General features: G+C 46.9%; 1 protein-coding gene across 2 annotated transcripts in view; it reads right to left on the bottom strand.

Annotated features, from left to right (window-relative positions):
• Positions 1–25,744, bottom strand: part of LOC142482966 (uncharacterized) — a 187,620-nt gene that overhangs the window by 91,113 nt on the left and 70,763 nt on the right. For both annotated transcript variants that reach the window (XM_075583085.1, XM_075583084.1), the window contains exon 7: positions 11,718–11,839. In XM_075583085.1, the coding sequence (XP_075439200.1) occupies positions 11,718–11,839 (122 nt within the window). The remainder of the gene's footprint in view (positions 1–11,717; positions 11,840–25,744) is intronic.

The raw sequence follows: 25,744 nt of genomic DNA, 5'->3' as shown, positions 1-25,744 counted from the left end.
AACCCAACACTCAGCATCTGCATCTTATTCACTAACTGATCCAGACCAACCCAACACTCAGCATGTGCATCTTATTCACTAACTGATCCAGACCAACCCAACACTCAGCATGTGCATCTTATTCACTAACTGATCCAGACCAACCCAACACTCAGCATGTGCATCTTATTCACTAACTGATCCAGACCAACCCAACACTCAGCATGTGCATCTTACTCACTAACTGATCCAGACCAACCCAACACTCAGCATCTGCATCTTATTCATTAACTGATCCAGACCAACCCAACACTCAGCATGTGCATCTTATTCACTAACTGATCCAGAATAACCCAACACTCAGCATGTGCATCTTATTCACTAACTGATCCAGAATAACCAAACACTCAGCATGTGCATCTTATTCACTAACTGATCCAGACCAACCCAACACTCAGCATCTGCATCTTATTCACTAACTGATCCAGACCAACCCAACACTCAGCATGTGCATCTTATTCACTAACTGATCCAGACCAACCCAACACTCAGCATCTGCATCTTATTCACTAACTGATCCAGACCAACCCAACACTCAGCATGTGCATCTTATTCACTAACTGATCCAGAATAACCCAACATTCAGCATGTGCATCTTATTCACTAACTGATCCAGACCAACCCAACACTCAGCATCTGCATCTTATTCACTAACTGATCCAGACCAACCCAACACTCAGCATCTGCATCTTATTCATTAACTGATCCAGACCAACCCAACATTCAGCATCTGCATCTTATTCACTAACTGATCCAGACCAACCCAACATTCAGCATCTGCATCTTATTCACTAACCAAATCCAGACCAACCCAACACTCAGCATCTGCATCTTATTCACTAACTGATCCAGACCAACCCAACACTCAGCATGTGCATCTTATTCATTAACTGATCCAGAATAACCCAACACTCAGCATGTGCATCTTATTCACTAACTGATCCAGACCAACCCAACACTCAGCATGTGCATCTTATTCACTAACTGATCCAGACCAACCCAACACTCAGCATGTGCATCTTATTCACTAACTGATCCAGACCAACCCAACACTCAGCATGTGCATCTTACTCACTAACTGATCCAGACCAACCCAACACTCCGCATCTGCATCTTATTCACTAACTGATCCAGACCAACCCAACACTCAGCATCTGCATCTTATTCATTAACTGATCCAGACCAACCCAACACTCAGCATGTGCATCTTATTCACTAACTGATCCAGACCAACCCAACACTCAGCATGTGCATCATATTCACTAACTGATCCAGACCAACCCAACACTCAGCATGTGCATCATATTCACTAACTGATCCAGTCCAAACCAACACTCAGCATCTGCATCTTATTCACTAACCAAATCCAGACCAACCCAACACTCAGCATGTGCATCTTATTCACTAACTGATCCAGACCAACCCAACACTCAGCATGTGCATCTTATTCACTAACTGATCCAGACCAACCCAACACTCAGCATGTGCATCTTACTCACTAACTGATCCAGACCAACCCAACACTCAGCATCTGCATCTTATTCACTAACTGATCCAGACCAACCCAACACTCAGCATCTGCATCTTATTCATTAACTGATCCAGACCAACCCAACACTCAGCATGTGCATCTTATTCACTAACTGATCCAGACCAACCCAACACTCAGCATGTGCATCATATTCACTAACTGATCCAGACCAACTCAGCATGTGCATCATATTCACTAACTGATCCAGTCCAAACCAACACTCAGCATCTGCATCTTATTCACTAACCAAATCCAGACCAACCCAACACTCAGCATGTGCATCTTATTCACTAACTGATCCAGACCAACCCAACACTCAGCATGTGCATCTTATTCACTAACTGATCCAGACCAACCCAACACTCAGCATGTGCATCTTATCCACTAACTGATCCAGACCAACCCAACATTCAGCATCTGCATCTTATTCACTAACCAAATCCAGACCAACCCAACACTCAGCATGTGCATCTTATCCACTAACTGATCCAGACCAACCCAACACTCAGCATGTGCATCTTATTCACTAACTGATCCAGACCAACCCAACACTCAGCATGTGCATCTTATTCACTAACTGATCCAGACCAACCCAACACTCAGCATGTGCATCTTATTCACTAACTGATCCAGACCAACCCAACACTCAGCATGTGCATCTTACTCACTAACTGATCCAGACCAACCCAACACTCAGCATCTGCATCTTATTCATTAACTGATCCAGACCAACCCAACACTCAGCATGTGCATCTTATTCACTAACTGATCCAGAATAACCCAACACTCAGCATGTGCATCTTATTCACTAACTGATCCAGAATAACCAAACACTCAGCATGTGCATCTTATTCACTAACTGATCCAGACCAACCCAACACTCAGCATCTGCATCTTATTCACTAACTGATCCAGACCAACCCAACACTCAGCATGTGCATCTTATTCACTAACTGATCCAGACCAACCCAACACTCAGCATCTGCATCTTATTCACTAACTGATCCAGACCAACCCAACACTCAGCATCTGCATCTTATTCACTAACTGATCCAGACCAACCCAACACTCAGCATGTGCATCTTATTCACTAACTGATCCAGACCAACCCAACACTCAGCATGTGCATCTTATTCACTAACTGATCCAGACCAACCCAACACTCAGCATGTGCATCTTATTCACTAACTGATCCAGACCAACCCAACACTCAGCATCTGCATCTTATTCACTAACTTATCCAGACCAACCCAACACTCAGCATGTGCATCTTATCCACTAACTGATCCAGACCAACCCAACACTCAGCATGTGCATCTTATTCACTAACTGCTCCAGACCAACCCAACACTCAGCATGTGCATCTTATTCACTAACTGATCCAGACCAACCCAACACTCAGCATGTGCATCTTATTCACTAACTGATCCAGACCAACCCAACACTCAGCATCTGCATCTTATTCACTAACTTATCCAGACCAACCCAACACTCAGCATGTGCATCTTATCCACTAACTGATCCAGACCAACCCAACACTCAGCATGTGCATCTTATTCACTAACTGCTCCAGACCAACCCAACACTCAGCATGTGCATCTTATTCACTAACTGCTCCAGACCAACCCAACACTCAGCATGTGCATCTTATTCACTAACTTATCCAGACCAACCCAACACTCAGCATGTGCATCTTATTCACTAACTGATCCAGACCAACCCAACACTCAGCATGTGCATCTTATTCACTAACTTATCCAGACCAACCCAACACTCAGCATGTGCATCTTATTCACTAACTGATCCAGACCAACCCAACACTCAGCATGTGCATCTTATTCACTAACTGATCCAGACCAACCCAACACTCAGCATGTGCATCTTATTCACTAACTGATCCAGAATAACCCAACACTCAGCATGTGCATCTTATTCACTAACTGATCCAGACCAACCCAACACTCAGCATGTGCATCTTATCCACTAACTGATCCAGACCAACCCAACACTCAGCATGTGCATCTTATTCACTAACTGATCCAGACCAACCCAAAACTCAGCATGTGCATCTTATTCACTAACTGATCCAGACCAACCCAACACTCAGCATGTGCATCTTATTCACTAACTGATCCAGACCAACCCAACACTCAGCATCTGCATCTTATTCACTAACTGATCCAGACCAACCCAACACTCAGCATCTGCATCTTATTCACTAACTGATCCAGACCAACCCAACACTCAGCATGTGCATCTTATTCACTAACTGATCCAGACCAACCCAACACTCAGCATGTGCATCTTATTCACTAACTTATCCAGACCAACCCAACACTCAGCATGTGCATCTTATTCACTAACTGATCCAGACCAACCCAACACTCAGCATGTGCATCTTATTCACTAACTTATCCAGACCAACCCAACACTCAGCATGTGCATCTTATTCACTAACTGATCCAGAATAACCCAACACTCAGCATGTGCATCTTATTCACTAACTGATCCAGAATAACCCAACACTCAGCATCTGCATCTTATTCACTAACTGATCCAGACCAACCCAACACTCAGCATGTGCATCTTATTCACTAACTGATCCAGAATAACCCAACACTCAGCATGTGCATCTTATTCACTAACTGATCCAGACCAACCCAACACTCAGCATGTGCATCTTATCCACTAACTGATCCAGACCAACCCAACACTCAGCATGTGCATCTTATTCACTAACTGATCCAGACCAACCCAAAACTCAGCATGTGCATCTTATTCACTAACTGATCCAGACCAACCCAACACTCAGCATGTGCATCTTATTCACTAACTGATCCAGACCAACCCAACACTCAGCATGTGCATCATATTCACTAACTGATCCAGACCAACCCAACACTCAGCATGTGCATCTTATTCACTAACTGATCCAGAATAACCCAACACTCAGCATGTGCATCTTATTCACTAACTGATCCAGAATAACCCAACACTCAGCATCTGCATCTTATTCATTAACTGATCCAGACCAACCCAACATTCAGCATCTGCATCTTATTCACTAACTGATCCAGACCAACCCAACATTCAGCATCTGCATCTTATTCACTAACCAAATCCAGACCAACCCAACACTCAGCATCTGCATCTTATTCACTAACTGATCCAGACCAACCCAACACTCAGCATGTGCATCTTATTCATTAACTGATCCAGAATAACCCAACACTCAGCATGTGCATCTTATTCACTAACTGATCCAGACCAACCCAACACTCAGCATGTGCATCTTATTCACTAACTGATCCAGACCAACCCAACACTCAGCATGTGCATCTTATTCACTAACTGATCCAGACCAACCCAACACTCAGCATGTGCATCTTACTCACTAACTGATCCAGACCAACCCAACACTCCGCATCTGCATCTTATTCACTAACTGATCCAGACCAACCCAACACTCAGCATCTGCATCTTATTCATTAACTGATCCAGACCAACCCAACACTCAGCATGTGCATCTTATTCACTAACTGATCCAGACCAACCCAACACTCAGCATGTGCATCATATTCACTAACTGATCCAGACCAACCCAACACTCAGCATGTGCATCATATTCACTAACTGATCCAGTCCAAACCAACACTCAGCATCTGCATCTTATTCACTAACCAAATCCAGACCAACCCAACACTCAGCATGTGCATCTTATTCACTAACTGATCCAGACCAACCCAACACTCAGCATGTGCATCTTATTCACTAACTGATCCAGACCAACCCAACACTCAGCATGTGCATCTTACTCACTAACTGATCCAGACCAACCCAACACTCAGCATCTGCATCTTATTCACTAACTGATCCAGACCAACCCAACACTCAGCATCTGCATCTTATTCATTAACTGATCCAGACCAACCCAACACTCAGCATGTGCATCTTATTCACTAACTGATCCAGACCAACCCAACACTCAGCATGTGCATCATATTCACTAACTGATCCAGACCAACTCAGCATGTGCATCATATTCACTAACTGATCCAGTCCAAACCAACACTCAGCATCTGCATCTTATTCACTAACCAAATCCAGACCAACCCAACACTCAGCATGTGCATCTTATTCACTAACTGATCCAGACCAACCCAACACTCAGCATGTGCATCTTATTCACTAACTGATCCAGACCAACCCAACACTCAGCATGTGCATCTTATCCACTAACTGATCCAGACCAACCCAACATTCAGCATCTGCATCTTATTCACTAACCAAATCCAGACCAACCCAACACTCAGCATGTGCATCTTATCCACTAACTGATCCAGACCAACCCAACACTCAGCATGTGCATCTTATTCACTAACTGATCCAGACCAACCCAACACTCAGCATGTGCATCTTATTCACTAACTGATCCAGACCAACCCAACACTCAGCATGTGCATCTTATTCACTAACTGATCCAGACCAACCCAACACTCAGCATGTGCATCTTACTCACTAACTGATCCAGACCAACCCAACACTCAGCATCTGCATCTTATTCATTAACTGATCCAGACCAACCCAACACTCAGCATGTGCATCTTATTCACTAACTGATCCAGAATAACCCAACACTCAGCATGTGCATCTTATTCACTAACTGATCCAGAATAACCAAACACTCAGCATGTGCATCTTATTCACTAACTGATCCAGACCAACCCAACACTCAGCATCTGCATCTTATTCACTAACTGATCCAGACCAACCCAACACTCAGCATGTGCATCTTATTCACTAACTGATCCAGACCAACCCAACACTCAGCATCTGCATCTTATTCACTAACTGATCCAGACCAACCCAACACTCAGCATCTGCATCTTATTCACTAACTGATCCAGACCAACCCAACACTCAGCATGTGCATCTTATTCACTAACTGATCCAGACCAACCCAACACTCAGCATGTGCATCTTATTCACTAACTGATCCAGACCAACCCAACACTCAGCATGTGCATCTTATTCACTAACTGATCCAGACCAACCCAACACTCAGCATCTGCATCTTATTCACTAACTTATCCAGACCAACCCAACACTCAGCATGTGCATCTTATCCACTAACTGATCCAGACCAACCCAACACTCAGCATGTGCATCTTATTCACTAACTGCTCCAGACCAACCCAACACTCAGCATGTGCATCTTATTCACTAACTGATCCAGACCAACCCAACACTCAGCATGTGCATCTTATTCACTAACTGATCCAGACCAACCCAACACTCAGCATCTGCATCTTATTCACTAACTTATCCAGACCAACCCAACACTCAGCATGTGCATCTTATCCACTAACTGATCCAGACCAACCCAACACTCAGCATGTGCATCTTATTCACTAACTGCTCCAGACCAACCCAACACTCAGCATGTGCATCTTATTCACTAACTGCTCCAGACCAACCCAACACTCAGCATGTGCATCTTATTCACTAACTTATCCAGACCAACCCAACACTCAGCATGTGCATCTTATTCACTAACTGATCCAGACCAACCCAACACTCAGCATGTGCATCTTATTCACTAACTTATCCAGACCAACCCAACACTCAGCATGTGCATCTTATTCACTAACTGATCCAGACCAACCCAACACTCAGCATGTGCATCTTATTCACTAACTGATCCAGACCAACCCAACACTCAGCATGTGCATCTTATTCACTAACTGATCCAGAATAACCCAACACTCAGCATGTGCATCTTATTCACTAACTGATCCAGACCAACCCAACACTCAGCATGTGCATCTTATCCACTAACTGATCCAGACCAACCCAACACTCAGCATGTGCATCTTATTCACTAACTGATCCAGACCAACCCAAAACTCAGCATGTGCATCTTATTCACTAACTGATCCAGACCAACCCAACACTCAGCATGTGCATCTTATTCACTAACTGATCCAGACCAACCCAACACTCAGCATCTGCATCTTATTCACTAACTGATCCAGACCAACCCAACACTCAGCATCTGCATCTTATTCACTAACTGATCCAGACCAACCCAACACTCAGCATGTGCATCTTATTCACTAACTGATCCAGACCAACCCAACACTCAGCATGTGCATCTTATTCACTAACTTATCCAGACCAACCCAACACTCAGCATGTGCATCTTATTCACTAACTGATCCAGACCAACCCAACACTCAGCATGTGCATCTTATTCACTAACTTATCCAGACCAACCCAACACTCAGCATGTGCATCTTATTCACTAACTGATCCAGAATAACCCAACACTCAGCATGTGCATCTTATTCACTAACTGATCCAGAATAACCCAACACTCAGCATCTGCATCTTATTCACTAACTGATCCAGACCAACCCAACACTCAGCATGTGCATCTTATTCACTAACTGATCCAGAATAACCCAACACTCAGCATGTGCATCTTATTCACTAACTGATCCAGACCAACCCAACACTCAGCATGTGCATCTTATCCACTAACTGATCCAGACCAACCCAACACTCAGCATGTGCATCTTATTCACTAACTGATCCAGACCAACCCAAAACTCAGCATGTGCATCTTATTCACTAACTGATCCAGACCAACCCAACACTCAGCATGTGCATCTTATTCACTAACTGATCCAGACCAACCCAACACTCAGCATGTGCATCATATTCACTAACTGATCCAGACCAACCCAACACTCAGCATGTGCATCATATTCACTAACTGATCCAGTCCAAACCAACACTCAGCATCTGCATCTTATTCACTAACCAAATCCAGACCAACCCAACACTCAGCATGTGCATCTTATTCACTAACTGATCCAGACCAACCCAACACTCAGCATGTGCATCTTATTCACTAACTGATCCAGACCAACCCAACACTCAGCATGTGCATCTTATCCACTAACTGATCCAGACCAACCCAACATTCAGCATCTGCATCTTATTCACTAACCAAATCCAGACCAACCCAACACTCAGCATGTGCATCTTATCCACTAACTGATCCAGACCAACCCAACACTCAGCATGTGCATCTTATTCACTAACTGATCCAGACCAACCCAACACTCAGCATGTGCATCTTATTCACTAACTGATCCAGACCAACCCAACACTCAGCATGTGCATCTTATTCACTAACTGATCCAGACCAACCCAACACTCAGCATGTGCATCTTACTCACTAACTGATCCAGACCAACCCAACACTCAGCATCTGCATCTTATTCATTAACTGATCCAGACGAACCCAACACTCAGCATGTGCATCTTATTCACTAACTGATCCAGAATAACCCAACACTCAGCATGTGCATCTTATTCACTAACTGATCCAGAATAACCCAACACTCAGCATGTGCATCTTATTCACTAACTGATCCAGACCAACCCAACACTCAGCATCTGCATCTTATTCACTAACTGATCCAGACCAACCCAACACTCAGCATGTGCATCTTATTCACTAACTGATCCAGACCAACCCAACACTCAGCATCTGCATCTTATTCACTAACTGATCCAGACCAACCCAACACTCAGCATCTGCATCTTATTCACTAACTGATCCAGACCAACCCAACACTCAGCATGTGCATCTTATTCACTAACTGATCCAGACCAACCCAACACTCAGCATGTGCATCTTATTCACTAACTGATCCAGACCAACCCAACACTCAGCATGTGCATCTTATTCACTAACTGATCCAGACCAACCCAACACTCAGCATCTGCATCTTATTCACTAACTTATCCAGACTAACCCAACACTCAGCATGTGCATCTTATCCACTAACTGATCCAGACCAACCCAACACTCAGCATGTGCATCTTATTCACTAACTGCTCCAGAATAACCCAACACTCAGCATGTGCATCTTATTCACTAACTGATCCAGACCAACCCAACACTCAGCATGTGCATCTTATTCACTAACTGATCCAGACCAACCCAACACTCAGCATCTGCATCTTATTCACTAACTTATCCAGACCAACCCAACACTCAGCATGTGCATCTTATCCACTAACTGATCCAGACCAACCCAACACTCAGCATGTGCATCTTATTCACTAACTGCTCCAGACCAACCCAACACTCAGCATGTGCATCTTATTCACTAACTGCTCCAGACCAACCCAACACTCAGCATGTGCATCTTATTCACTAACTTATCCAGACCAACCCAACACTCAGCATGTGCATCTTATTCACTAACTGATCCAGACCAACCCAACACTCAGCATGTGCATCTTATTCACTAACTTATCCAGACCAACCCAACACTCAGCATGTGCATCTTATTCACTAACTGATCCAGACCAACCCAACACTCAGCATGTGCATCTTATTCACTAACTGATCCAGACCAACCCAACACTCAGCATGTGCATCTTATTCACTAACTGATCCAGAATAACCCAACACTCAGCATGTGCATCTTATTCACTAACTGATCCAGACCAACCCAACACTCAGCATGTGCATCTTATCCACTAACTGATCCAGACCAACCCAACACTCAGCATGTGCATCTTATTCACTAACTGATCCAGACCAACCCAACACTCAGCATGTGCATCTTATTCACTAACTGATCCAGACCAACCCAACACTCAGCATGTGCATCTTATTCACTAACTGATCCAGACCAACCCAACACTCAGCATCTGCATCTTATTCACTAACTGATCCAGACCAACCCAACACTCAGCATCTGCATCTTATTCACTAACTGATCCAGACCAACCCAACACTCAGCATGTGCATCTTATTCACTAACTGATCCAGACCAACCCAACACTCAGCATGTGCATCTTATTCACTAACTTATCCAGACCAACCCAACACTCAGCATGTGCATCTTATTCACTAACTGATCCAGACCAACCCAACACTCAGCATGTGCATCTTATTCACTAACTTATCCAGACCAACCCAACACTCAGCATGTGCATCTTATTCACTAACTGATCCAGAATAACCCAACACTCAGCATGTGCATCTTATTCACTAACTGATCCAGAATAACCCAACACTCAGCATCTGCATCTTATTCACTAACTGATCCAGACCAACCCAACACTCAGCATGTGCATCTTATTCACTAACTGATCCAGAATAACCCAACTCTCAGCATGTGCATCTTATTCACTAACTGATCCAGACCAACCCAACACTCAGCATGTGCATCTTATCCACTAACTGATCCAGACCAACCCAACACTCAGCATGTGCATCTTATTCACTAACTGATCCAGACCAACCCAAAACTCAGCATGTGCATCTTATTCACTAACTGATCCAGACCAACCCAACACTCAGCATGTGCATCTTATTCACTAACTGATCCAGAATAACCCAACACTCAGCATGTGCATCTTATTCACTAACTGATCCAGACCAACCCAACACTCAGCATCTGCATCTTATTCACTAACTGATCCAGACCAACCCAACACTCAGCATCTGCATCTTATTCACTAACTGATCCAGACCAACCCAACACTCAGCATGTGCATCTTATTCACTAACTGATCCAGACCAACCCAACACTCAGCATGTGCATCTTATTCACTAACTGATCCAGAATAACCCAACACTCAGCATGTGCATCTTATTCACTAACTGATCCAGACCAACCCAACACTCAGCATCTTATTCACTAACTGATCCAGACCAACCCAACACTCAGCATCTGCATCTTATTCACTAACTGATCCAGACCAACCCAACACTCAGCATGTGCATCTTATTCACTAACTGATCCAGAATAACCCAACACTCAGCATGTCTCACTCATACTGTATGATAACTGCCACTCAGAATTTGCCACCGAAGCAATACCTGATCCAGAACCCCCATAACTCAGCCCGTCACTCACCACGCGGCTGGCATGGACTTGTAGGTCCAAACATTGCCCAGACACGTGCGGGTTAGAGAAGTGCAGAAACAGCACAAACCTCTAGGACAAGACACTGCAGAGAGATGCAGGATGAACCTCTAGAACCAAACACCACACAGACAGAATAATACCCTATCACCGCTACGACAGTGCAGAGCCGATCAGCATGGAATTACCTCAAGCAGTTTGCTCCGTGGACGTGGCACCGGGGGCTGTAAGAGGAGATGATCTGGCATGGAGCATGGTCGTGCAGGAAGGGGTCTCCTACGTGGAACAGGGACAGGGGGCGTGAAAGACCCTGAAACATGCGATGCAAAGTGTCACTATCCATCATTATTTTTTTGTAACTTACATTTAATTGAAAGTCAATACAACGAACGTACATATCAATACAACACAACAAACATACATACATATCAATACAACACAACAAACATACATACATATCAATACAACACAACAAACATACATACATATCAATACAACACAACAAACATACATACATATCAATACAACACAACAAACATACATACATATCAATACAACACAACAAACATACATACATATCAATACAACACAACAAACATACATACATATCAATACAACGAACATACATATCAATACAACGAAGATACATATCAATACAACGAACATACATATCAATACAACGAACGTACATATCAATACAACGAAGATACATATCAATACAACGAACGTACATATCAATACAACACAACAAACATACATATCAATACAACGAACGTACATATCAATACAACGAACATACATATCAATACAACGAACATACATATCAATACAACGAACATACATATCAATACAACACAACAAACATACATATCAATACAACGAACATACATATCAATACAACGAACATACATATCAATACAACAAACATACATATCAATACAACACAACAAACATACATACATATCAATACAACACAACAAACATACATACATATCAATACAACACAACAAACAAACATACATATCAATACAACACAACAAACATACATACATACAGTAGAGGCAGCTCTTATTCTAACAAAAACCAGTGGCAATTCCCCAAAAGACCCAGGTACATTGTGAATACATGCCTTAAACTTTCCTTAAACTAGCCCCAGCATTTCTGCATTGATTAATGGCCTATCAGATTAACAGCGGGGGTCCCTGGCAGTCCCATTCAAACTGAATGGGACTGCCAGGGATCCCTGCTGTGTTAATCCTATGGGTCGTTAGTCAATGCAGAAATGCCTTAAACGTGCCTCAAACTAGCCCAGCACACACCCAGCACACACCCAGCACACACCCAGCACACACCCAGCACACACCCAGCACATACCCAGAATGTAACCCAGCTAGTTTACAGCAAATGTTAGAATAAACGTTGCCTCTACTGTATCAATACAACGAACGTACATATCAATACAACGAACATACATATCAATACAACGAACATACATATCAATACAACAAACATACATATCAATACAACACAACAAACATACATACATATCAATACAACAAACATACATATCAATACAACGAACGTACATATCAATACAACACAACAAACATACATAAATATCAATACAACACAACAAACATACATGCATATCAATACAACGAACGTACATATCAATACAACGAACGTACATATCAATGCAACAAACATACATATCAATACAACAAACGTACATATCAATACAACGAACGTACATATCAATACAACGAACATACATATCAATACAACAAACGTACATATCAATACAACAAACGTACATATCAATACAACAAACGTACATATCAATACAACAAACGTACATATCAATACAACAAACGTACATATCAATACAACAAACGTACATATCAATACAACGAACATACATATCAATACAACACAACAAACATACATACATATCAATACAACACAACAAACATACATACATATCAATACAACACAACAAACAAACATACATATCAATACAACACAACAAACATACATACATACAGTAGAGGCAGCTCTTATTCTAACAAAAACCAGTGGCAATTCCCCAAAAGACCCAGGTACACCCAGGTACATTGTGAATACATGCCTTAAACTTTCCTTAAACTAGCCCCAGCATTTCTGCATTGATTAATGGCCTATCAGATTAACAGCGGGGGTCCCTGGCAGTCCCATTCAAACTGAATGGGACTGCCAGGGATCCCTGCTGTGTTAATCCTATGGGTCGTTAGTCAATGCAGAAATGCCTTAAACGTGCCTCAAACTAGCCCAGCACACACCCAGCACACACCCAGCACACACCCAGCACACACCCAGCACACACCCAGCACACACCCAGCACACACCCAGCACATACCCAGCACACACCCAGCACACACCCAGCACATACCCAGCACATACCCAGAATGTAACCCAGCTAGTTTACAGCAAATGTTAGAATAAACGTTGCCTCTACTGTATCAATACAACGAACGTACATATCAATACAACGAACATACATATCAATACAACGAACATACATATCAATACAACAAACATACATATCAATACAACACAACAAACATACATACATATCAATACAACAAACATACATATCAATACAACGAACGTACATATCAATACAACACAACAAACATACATAAATATCAATACAACACAACAAACATACATACATATCAATACAACGAACGTACATATCAATACAACGAACGTACATATCAATGCAACAAACATACATATCAATACAACAAACGTACATATCAATACAACGAACGTACATATCAATACAATGAACATACATATCAATACAACAAACGTACATATCAATACAACAAACGTACATATCAATACAACAAACGTACATATCAATACAACAAACGTACATATCAATACAACAAACGTACATATCAATACAACAAACGTACATATCAATACAACGAACATACATATCAATACAACACAACAAACATACATACATATCAATACAACACAACAAACATACATACATACATATCAATACAACACAACAAACAAACATACATATCAATACAACAAACATACATACATACAGTAGAGGCAGCTCTTATTCTAACAAAAACCAGTGGCAATTCCCCAAAAGACCCAGGTGCACCCAGGTACATTGTGAATACATGCCTTAAACTTTCCTTAAACTAGCCCCAGCATTTCTGCATTGATTAATGGCCTATCAGATTAACAGCGGGGGTCCCTGGCAGTCCCATTCAAACTGAATGGGACTGCCAGGGATCCCTGCTGTGTTAATCCTATGGGTCGTTAGTCAATGCCGAAATGCCTTAAACGTGCCTCAAACTAGCCCAGCACACACCCAGCACACACCCAGCACACACCCAGCACACACCCAGCACATACCCAGAATGTAACCCAGCTAGTTTACAGCAAATGTTAGAATAAACGTTGCCTCTACTGTATCAATACAACGAACGTACATATCAATACAACGAACATACATATCAATACAACGAACATACATATCAATACAACACAACAAACATACATACATATCAATACAACACAACAAACATACATACATATCAATACAACAAACATACATATCAATACAACGAACGTACATATCAATACAACACAACAAACATACATAAATATCAATACAACACAACAAACATACATACATATCAATACAACGAACGTACATATCAATACAACGAACGTACATATCAATGCAACAAACATACATATCAATGCAACAAACATACATATCAATACAACGAACGTACATATCAATACAACGAACATACATATCAATACAACAAACGTACATATCAATACAACAAACGTACATATCAATACAACAAACGTACATATCAATACAACAAACGTACATATCAATACAACAAACGTACATATCAATACAACAAACGTACATATCAATACAACGAACATACATATCAATACAACACAACAAACATACATACATATCAATACAACACAAACACACATACATACATATCAATACAACACAACAAACAAACATACATATCAATACAACACAACAAACATACATACATACAGTAGAGGCAGCTCTTATTCTAACAAAAACCAGTGGCAATTCCCCAAAAGACCCAGGTACATTGTGAATACATGCCTTAAACTTTCCTTAAACTAGCCCCAGCATTTCTGCATTGATTAATGGCCTATCAGATTAACAGCGGGGGTCCCTGGCAGTCCCATTCAAACTGAATGGGACTGCCAGGGATCCCTGCTGTGTTAATCCTATGGGTCGTTAGTCAATGCAGAAATGCCTTAAACGTGCCTCAAACTAGCCCAGCACACAGCCAGCACATGCCCAGCACACGCCCAGCACACACCCAGCACACACCCAGCACACACCCAGCACACACCCAGCACACACCCAGCACATACCAAGCACATACCCAGCACATACCCAGAATGTAACCCAGCTAGTTTACAGCAAATGTTAGAATAAACGTTGCCTCTACTGTATCAATACAACGAACGTACATATCAATACAACGAACATACATATCAATACAACGAACATACATATCAATACAACAAACATACATATCAATACAACACAACAAACATACATACATATCAATACAACAAACATACATATCAATACAACGGACGTACATATCAATACAACACAACAAACATACATACATATCAATACAACACAACAAACATACATACATATCAATACAACAAACGTACATATCAATACAACGAACGTACATATCAATACAACGAACATACATATCAATACAACAAACATACATATCAATACAACAAACGTACATATCAATACAACAAACGTACATATCAATACAACAAACGTACATATCAATACAACAAACGTACATATCAATACAACAAACGTACATATCAATACAACAAACGTACATATCAATACAACAAACGTACATATCAATACAACAAACGTACATATCAATACAACAAACATACATATCAATACAACAAACATACATATCAATACAACAAACGTACATATCAATACAACGAACGTACATATCAATACAACGAACAACATATCAATACAACGAACGTACATATCAATACAACGAACGTACATATCAATACAACGAGCATACATATCAATACAACGAACATACATATCAATACAACACAACAAACATACATACATATCAATACAACACAACAAACATACATACATATCAATACAACAAACATACATATCAATACAACGAACGTACATATCAATACAGCATATTTTTAGGTAAAACAGTATCCGGGGAGGACACTTCCGGGGAGGGGAGGGTGGGGGGGCATAGTTCCTTACTAACCTGCATTCACTTGTTCTTACTCCCAGTACCTCCTAACAGTCCTGACCCATTATTTCTTAGCCAGAGCCATCTAGTAACCGCCTTCCATCTCCAGACATACTGTAGGAGAATGCATCTGCAACTATCACAGCAGGAGTGTGGCCATCCTCACCCCTGGCATATCTCACTCAGCTATCCAGGGCTGCCAAACCTTTTGGAATTTAGTGCCTGTATCATTGAAAAGACTCATTCATTTCTCCATTTGACAAACAAACCAAATTCTGTTTCGGATGTTAGTGTAACGGACGTGCTCGCCACAAACCGGGACCGGACCGCGAGGCCGAGGTGGGGATGTGAATACACCGACCTTAGACCACGAAGTCGGTTCTGGATTGCGCAGTCCGAAGTCAATCGTAGCCGGGTTCGGGGTTGGAGAAGGCAGGGTAATCCATGGACAAGCCGGGGGTCAGAGTTGGAGACGTCAGAGTAATCGATATCTAGCCTGGGGTTCGGCAACGGGTAGGCTGGTGCGAAGCGCTTCAGCATAGCTGCTGAAGCGCGGGAATGGCCTCTGCGCGAGGAGTGGGAGCGGCCCATGATAAAGGTCTCTGCAAGGCGAGAATGCAGGCTGGCCTAGGAACACCGCAGGGTAGCACTGGGAGACCAGCGCTTCAGCACAGGAACCAGAAAGCTGACCTCTGACCGGAGGGAACGCAGCAGCTCTCAGAAACAGGGAGCAGGCCTCTGCAAGGAGAGAGTGCAGCAGCTCTCAGGAACTAGGGAGCAGACCCCTGCAAGGAGAGAGTGCAGCAGGACACAGGAACCAGGGAGCAGACCCCTGCAAGGAGGGAGTGCAGCAGGACACAGGAACCAGGGAGCAGACCCCTGCAAGGAGAGAGTGCAGCAGCTCTCAGGAACTAGGGAGCAGACCCCTGCAAGGAGAGAGTGCAGTAGGACACAGGAACCAGGGAGCAGGCCTCTGCAAGGAGGGAATGCAGCAGGACACAGGAACCAGGGAGCAGACCTCTGCAAGGAGAGAGTGCAGCAGGACACAGGAACAAGGGAGCAGACCCCTGCAAGGAGAGAGTGCAGCAGGACACAGGAACAAGGGAGCAGACCCCTGCAAGGAGAGAGTGCAGCAGCTCTCACTAACCAGGGAGCAGACCTCTGCAAGGAGAGAGTGCAGCAGGACACAGGAACCAGGGAGCAGACCTCTGCAAGGAGAGAGTGCAGCAGGACACAGGAACCAGGTAGCAGGCCCCTGCAAGGAGAGAGTGCAGCAGGACACAGGAACCAGGGAGCAGACCTCTGCAAGGAGAGAGTGCAGCAGGACACAGGAACCAGGTAGCAGGCCCCTGCAAGGAGAGAGTGCAGCAGGACACAGGAACCAGGGAGCAGGCCCCTGCAAGGAGAGAGTGCAGCAGGACACAGAAACAGGGAGCAGACCCCTGCAAGGAGGGAACGCAGCAAGTCACAGGAACCAGGGAGCAGACCTCTGCAAGGAAAGAGTGCAGCAGGTCTCAGGAACCAGGGAGCAGACCCCTGCAAGGAGGGAATGCAGCAGGACACAGGAAACAGGAAGCAGGCCCCTGCAAGGAGAGAGTGCAGCAGCTCTCAGAAACAGGGAGCAGGCCCCTGCAAGGAGAGAGTGCAGCAGGTCTCAGGAACCAGGGAGCAGGCCCCTGCAAGGAGAGAGTGCAGCAGCTCTCAGGAACCAGGGAGCAGGCCCCTTGCAAGGAGAGAGTGCAGCAGGACACAGAAACAGGGAGCAGACCCCTGCAAGGAGGGAACGCAGCAAGTCACAGGAACCAGGGAGCAGACCTCTGCAAGGAGAGTGTGCAGCAGGTCACAGGAACCAGGGAGCAGACCTCTGCAAGGAAAGAGTGCAGCAGGACACAGGAACCAGGAAGCAGACCCCTGCAAGGAGGGAATGCAGCAGGACACAGGAAACAGGAAGCAGGCCCCTGCAAGGAGAGAGTGCAGCAGGACACAGGAACTATGGAGCAGACCTCTGCAAGGAGGGAATGCAGCAGGACACAGGAACCAGGGAGCAGACCCCTGCAAGGAGAGAATGCAGCAGGACACAGGAACCAGGGAGCAGACCTCTGCAAGGAGAGAGTGCAGCAGGACACAGGAACCAGGGAGCAGACGTCTGCAAGGAGGGAGTGCAGCAGCTCTCAGGAACCAGGGAGCAGACCCCTGCAAGGAGAGAATGCAGCAGGTCTCAGGAACTAGGGAGCAGACCCCTGCAAGGAGGGAATGCAGCAGGTCTCAGAAACAGGGAGCAGGCCTCTGCAAGGAGAGAGTGCAGCAGCTCTCAGGAAACAGGGAGCAGACCCCTGCAAGGAGAGAGTGCAGCAGGTCACAGGAACCAGGGAGCAGACCCCTGCAAGGAGAGAGTGCAGCAGGTCACAGGAACCAGGGAGCAGACCTCTGCAAGGAAAGAGTGCAGCAGGTCTCAGGAACTAGGGAGCAGACCTCTGCAAGGAGAGAGTGCAGCAGGTCTCAGGAACCAGGGAGCAAACCTCTGCAAGGAGAGTGTGCAGCAGGTCACAGAAACAGGAAGCAGGCCTCTGCAAGGAGAGAGTGCAGCAGGACACAGGAACTAGGGAGCAGACCTCTGCAAGGAGGGAATGCAGCACGTCTCAGGAACCAGGGAGCAGGCCTCTGCAAGGAGAGAGTGCAGCAGGTCTCAGGAACCAGGGAGCAGATCTCTGCAAGGAGAGTGTGCAGCAGGTCACAGAAACAGGAAGCAGGCCTCTGCAAGGAGAGAGTGCAGCAGGTCACAGGAACCAGGGAGCAGACCTCTGCAAGGAGGGAATGCAGCACGTCTCAGGAACCAGGGAGCAGGCCTCTGCAAGGAGAGAGTGCAGCAGGTCTCAGGAACCAGGGAGCAGATCTCTGCAAGGAGAGAGTGCAGCAGGTCACAGAAACAGGAAGCAGGCCTCTGCAAGGAGAGAGTGCAGCAGGACACAGGAACCAGGTAGCAGGCCCCTGCAAGGAGAGAGTGCAGCAGGACACAGGAACCAGGGAGCAGGCCCCTGCAAGGAGAGAGTGCAGCAGGACACAGAAACAGGGAGCAGACCCCTGCAAGGAGGGAACGCAGCAAGTCACAGGAACCAGGGAGCAGACCTCTGCAAGGAAAGAGTGCAGCAGGTCTCAGGAACCAGGGAGCAGACCCCTGCAAGGAGGGAATGCAGCAGGACACAGGAAACAGGAAGCAGGCCCCTGCAAGGAGAGAGTGCAGCAGCTCTCAGAAACAGGGAGCAGGCCCCTGCAAGGAGAGAGTGCAGCAGGTCTCAGGAACCAGGGAGCAGGCCCCTGCAAGGAGAGAGTGCAGCAGCTCTCAGGAACCAGGGAGCAGGCCCCTTGCAAGGAGAGAGTGCAGCAGGACACAGAAACAGGGAGCAGACCCCTGCAAGGAGGGAACGCAGCAAGTCACAGGAACCAGGGAGCAGACCTCTGCAAGGAGAGTGTGCAGCAGGTCACAGGAACCAGGGAGCAGACCTCTGCAAGGAAAGAGTGCAGCAGGACACAGGAACCAGGAAGCAGACCCCTGCAAGGAGGGAATGCAGCAGGACACAGGAAACAGGAAGCAGGCCCCTGCAAGGAGAGAGTGCAGCAGGACACAGGAACTATGGAGCAGACCTCTGCAAGGAGGGAATGCAGCAGGACACAGGAACCAGGGAGCAGACCCCTGCAAGGAGAGAATGCAGCAGGACACAGGAACCAGGGAGCAGACCTCTGCAAGGAGAGAGTGCAGCAGGACACAGGAACCAGGGAGCAGACGTCTGCAAGGAGGGAGTGCAGCAGCTCTCAGGAACCAGGGAGCAGACCCCTGCAAGGAGAGAATGCAGCAGGTCTCAGGAACTAGGGAGCAGACCCCTGCAAGGAGGGAATGCAGCAGGTCTCAGAAACAGGGAGCAGGCCTCTGCAAGGAGAGAGTGCAGCAGCTCTCAGGAAACAGGGAGCAGACCCCTGCAAGGAGAGAGTGCAGCAGGTCACAGGAACCAGGGAGCAGACCCCTGCAAGGAGAGAGTGCAGCAGGTCACAGGAACCAGGGAGCAGACCTCTGCAAGGAAAGAGTGCAGCAGGTCTCAGGAACTAGGGAGCAGACCTCTGCAAGGAGAGAGTGCAGCAGGTCTCAGGAACCAGGGAGCAAACCTCTGCAAGGAGAGTGTGCAGCAGGTCACAGAAACAGGAAGCAGGCCTCTGCAAGGAGAGAGTGCAGCAGGACACAGGAACTAGGGAGCAGACCTCTGCAAGGAGGGAATGCAGCACGTCTCAGGAACCAGGGAGCAGGCCTCTGCAAGGAGAGAGTGCAGCAGGTCTCAGGAACCAGGGAGCAGACCTCTGCAAGGAGAGTGTGCAGCAGGTCACAGAAACAGGAAGCAGGCCTCTGCAAGGAGAGAGTGCAGCAGGTCACAGTAACCAGGGAGCAGACCTCTGCAAGGAGGGAATGCAGCACGTCTCAGGAACCAGGGAGCAGGCCTCTGCAAGGAGAGAGTGCAGCAGGTCTCAGGAACCAGGGAGCAGATCTCTGCAAGGAGAGAGTGCAGCAGGTCACAGAAACAGGAAGCAGGCCTCTGCAAGGAGAGAGTGCAGCAGGACACAGGAACTAGGGAGCAGACCTCTGCAAGGAGGGAATGCAGCACGTCTCAGGAACTAGGGAGCAGACCCCTGCAAGGAGGGAATGCAGGAGGTCTCAGGAACCAGGGAGCAGACCTCTGCAAGGAGAGAGTGCAGCAGGTCACAGGAACTAGGGAGCAGACCTCTGCAAGGAGGGAATGCAGCACGTCTCAGGAACCAGGGAGCAGACCCCTGCAAGGAGGGAATGCAGGAGGTCTCAGGAACCAGGGAGCAGACCTCTGCAAGGAGAGAGTGCAGCAGGTCACAGGAACCAGGGAGCAGACCTCTGCAAGGAGGGAATGCAGCAGGTCTAGGAACAAGGCAACGCTAGCACTGGGGATCCAGCGCTTCAGCACAGGAATCAGGCCTCTGCAAGGAGGGAACGCAGCAGGCCACAGGAACAATGCAAGGCTAAGGCAAGGTAGCTTGTGGCAAACACAGTTACATCCAAGTGAATCTTGGTTTATGCTCAGCAATGAGGAACTGGAAGAACCCAGTACAAGAAGGGCAGGGAGCCAATCTAAAGACAGGGGTGTGTGGGAATTCCTCCAATGACAGATCAGAGAGACAGAGCTGCAGTGATTGCACGCACAGGTGCTAGTGCTTGCAGATCCAAGGGGAGGTCTGTCTGAGAGCTCACCAACTCTGCAGGAGTGAGCTCCAGCCAATCGCAGGAATGGATTCCTTACAGATAGACACTGATGGGGTGTCCTTCTGTTTCCAGAAAGCTGAATCTTGCACCTAGTTGCAGTTGAGAATTGGGCAACTAGTTTACTTTCAAACCTGGATAAACCTTGCACTGCATTGCCCCTGCCGGGTAACACACTGACACACATAGCTGTGACTCTGTCCCTCCCACTGCCGGGTAACACACTGACACACATAGCTGTGACTCTGTCCCTCCCACTGCCGGGTAACACACTGACACACATAGCTGTGACACTGTCCCTCCCACTGCCGGGTGACACATTGACACACATAGCTGTGACTCTGTCCCTCCCACTGCCGGGTAACACACTGACACACATAGCTGTGACTCTGTCCCTCCCACTGCCGGGTAACACACTGACACACATAGCTGTGACACTGTCCCTCCCACTGCCGGGTAACACACTGACACATATAGCTGTGACTCTGTCCCTCCCACTGCCGGGTAACACACTGACACATATAGCTGTGACTCTGTCCCTCCCACTGCCGAGTAACACACTGACACATATAGCTGTCACTCTGTCCCTCCCACTGCCGGGTGACACACTGACACACATAGCTGTGACTCTGTCCCTCCCACTGCCGGGTAACACACTGACACACATAGCTGTGACTCTGTCCCTCCCACTGCCGGGTAACACACTGACACATATAGCTGTGACTCTGTCCCTCCCACTGCCGGGTAACACACTGACACATATAGCTGTGACACTGTCCCTCCCACTGCCGGGTAACACACTGACACACATAGCTGTGACACTGTCCCTCCCACTGCCGGGTAACACACTGACACACATAGCTGTGACTCTGTCCCTCCCACTGCCGGGTAACACATTGACACACATAGCTGTGACTCTGTCCCTCCCACTGCCGGGTAACACACTGACACACATAGCTGTGACTCTGTCCCTCCCACTGCCGGGTAACACACTGACACACATAGCTGTGACACTGTCCCTCCCACTGCCGGGTGACACATTGACACACATAGCTGTGACTCTGTCCCTCCCACTGCCGGGTAACACATTGACACACATAGCTGTGACTCTGTCCCTCCCACTGCCGGGTAACACACTGACACATATAGCTGTGACACTGTCCCTCCCACTGCCGGGTAACACACTGACACACATAGCTGTGACTCTGTCCCTCCCACTGCCGGGTAACACACTGACACATATAGCTGTGACACTGTCCCTCCCACTGCCGGGTAACACACTGACACATATAGCTGTGACTCTGTCCCTCCCACTGCCGGGTAACACACTGACACACATAGCTGTGACTCTGTCCCTCCCACTGTAGGGTAACACACTGACACATATAGCTGTGACTCTGTCCCTCCCACTGCCGGGTAACACACTGACACATATAGCTGTGACTCTGTCCCTCCCACTGCCGGGTGATACACTGACACACATAGCTGTGACTCTGTCCCTCCCACTGCCGGGTAACACACTGACACATATAGCTGTGACACTGTCCCTCCCACTGCCGGGTAACACACTGACACATATAGCTGTGACACTGTCCCTCCCACTGCCGGGTAACACACTGACACACATAGCTGTGACTCTGTCCCTCCCACTGCCGGGTAACACACTGACACATATAGCTGTGACACTGTCCCTCCCACTGCCGGGTAACACACTGACACACATAGCTGTGACACTGTCCCTCCCACTGCCGGGTAACACACTGACACATATAGCTGTGACTCTGTCCCTCCCACTGCCGGGTAACACACTGACACACATAGCTGTGACTCTGTCCCTCCCACTGCCGGGTAACACACTGACACACATAGCTGTGACACTGTCCCTCCCACTGCCGGGTAACACACTGACACACATAGCTGTGACACTGTCCCTCCCACTGCCGGGTGACACACTGACACATATAGCTGTGACACTGTCCCTCCCACTGCGGGGTAACACACTGACACAGATAGCTGTGACACTGTCCCTCCCACTGCCGGGTAACACACTGACACATATAGCTGTGACTCTGTCCCTCCCACTGCCGGGTAACACACTGACACACATAGCTGTGACTCTGTCCCTCCCACTGCCGGGTGATACACTGACACATATAGCTGTGACACTGTCCCTCCCACTGCCGGGTAACACACTGACACACATAGCTGTGACACTGTCCCTCCCACTGCCGGGTAACACACTGACACAGATAGCTGTGACACTGTCCCTCCCACTGCCGGGTAACACACTGACACACATAGCTGTGACTCTGTCCCTCCCACTGCCGGGTAACACACTGACACATATAGCTGTGACACTGTCCCTCCCACTGCCGGGTGACACACTGACACACATAGCTGTGACACTGTCCCTCCCACTGCAGGGTGACACACTGACACATATAGCTGTGACACTGTCCCTCCCACTGCAGGGTGATACACTGACACACATAGCTGTGACTGTCCCTCCCACTGCCGGGTGATACACTGACACACATAGCTGTGACTCTGTCCCTCCCACTGCCGGGTAACACATTGACACACATAGCTGTGACTCTGTCCCTCCCACTGCCGGGTAACACACTGACACACATAGCTGTGACTCTGTCCCTCCCACTGCCGGGTAACACACTGACACATGTAGCTGTGACACTGTCCCTCCCACTGCCGGGTAACACACTGACACACATAGCTGTGACTCTGTCCCTCCCACTGCCGGGTAACACACTGACACATATAGCTGTGACTCTGTCCCTCCCACTGCCGGGTGACACACTGACATATATAGCTGTGACACTGTCCCTCCCACTGCAGGGTAACACACTGACACACATAGCTGTGACTCTGTCCCTCCCACTGCCGGGTGACACACTGACATATATAGCTGTGACACTGTCCCTCCCACTGCCGGGTAACACACTGACACATATAGCTGTGACTCTGTCCCTCCCACTGCCGGGTAACACACTGACACATATAGCTGTGACACTGTCCCTCCCACTGCCGGGTAACACACTGACACACATAGCTGTGACTCTGTCCCTCCCACTGCCGGGTAACACACTGACACATATAGCTGTGACACTGTCCCTCCCACTGCCGGGTAACACACTGACACACATAGCTGTGACTCTGTCCCTCCCACTGCCGGGTGACACACTGACACACATAGCTGTCACTCTGTCCCTCCCACTGCAGGGTGATACACTGACACACATAGCTGTGACACTGTCCCTCCCACTGCCGGGAAACACACTGACACATATAGCTGTGACACTGTCCCTCCCACTGCCGGGTAACACACTGACACACATAGCTGTTACACTGTCCCTCCCACTGCCGGGTAACACACATAGCTGTGACTCTGTCCCTCCCACTGCCGGGTAACACACTGACACACATAGCTGTGACTCTGTCCCTCCCACTGCCGGGTAACACACTGACACATATAGCTGTGACACTGTCCCTCCCACTGCCGGGTAACACACTGACACATATAGCTGTGACACTGTCCCTCCCACTGCCGGGTGACACA

Source organism: Ascaphus truei, unplaced genomic scaffold, assembly GCF_040206685.1.
Source record: "Ascaphus truei isolate aAscTru1 unplaced genomic scaffold, aAscTru1.hap1 HAP1_SCAFFOLD_284, whole genome shotgun sequence".
Classification (NCBI taxonomy): Eukaryota; Metazoa; Chordata; class Amphibia; order Anura; family Ascaphidae; genus Ascaphus; species Ascaphus truei.
This window is presented reverse-complemented; position numbering and strand designations above follow the sequence as displayed.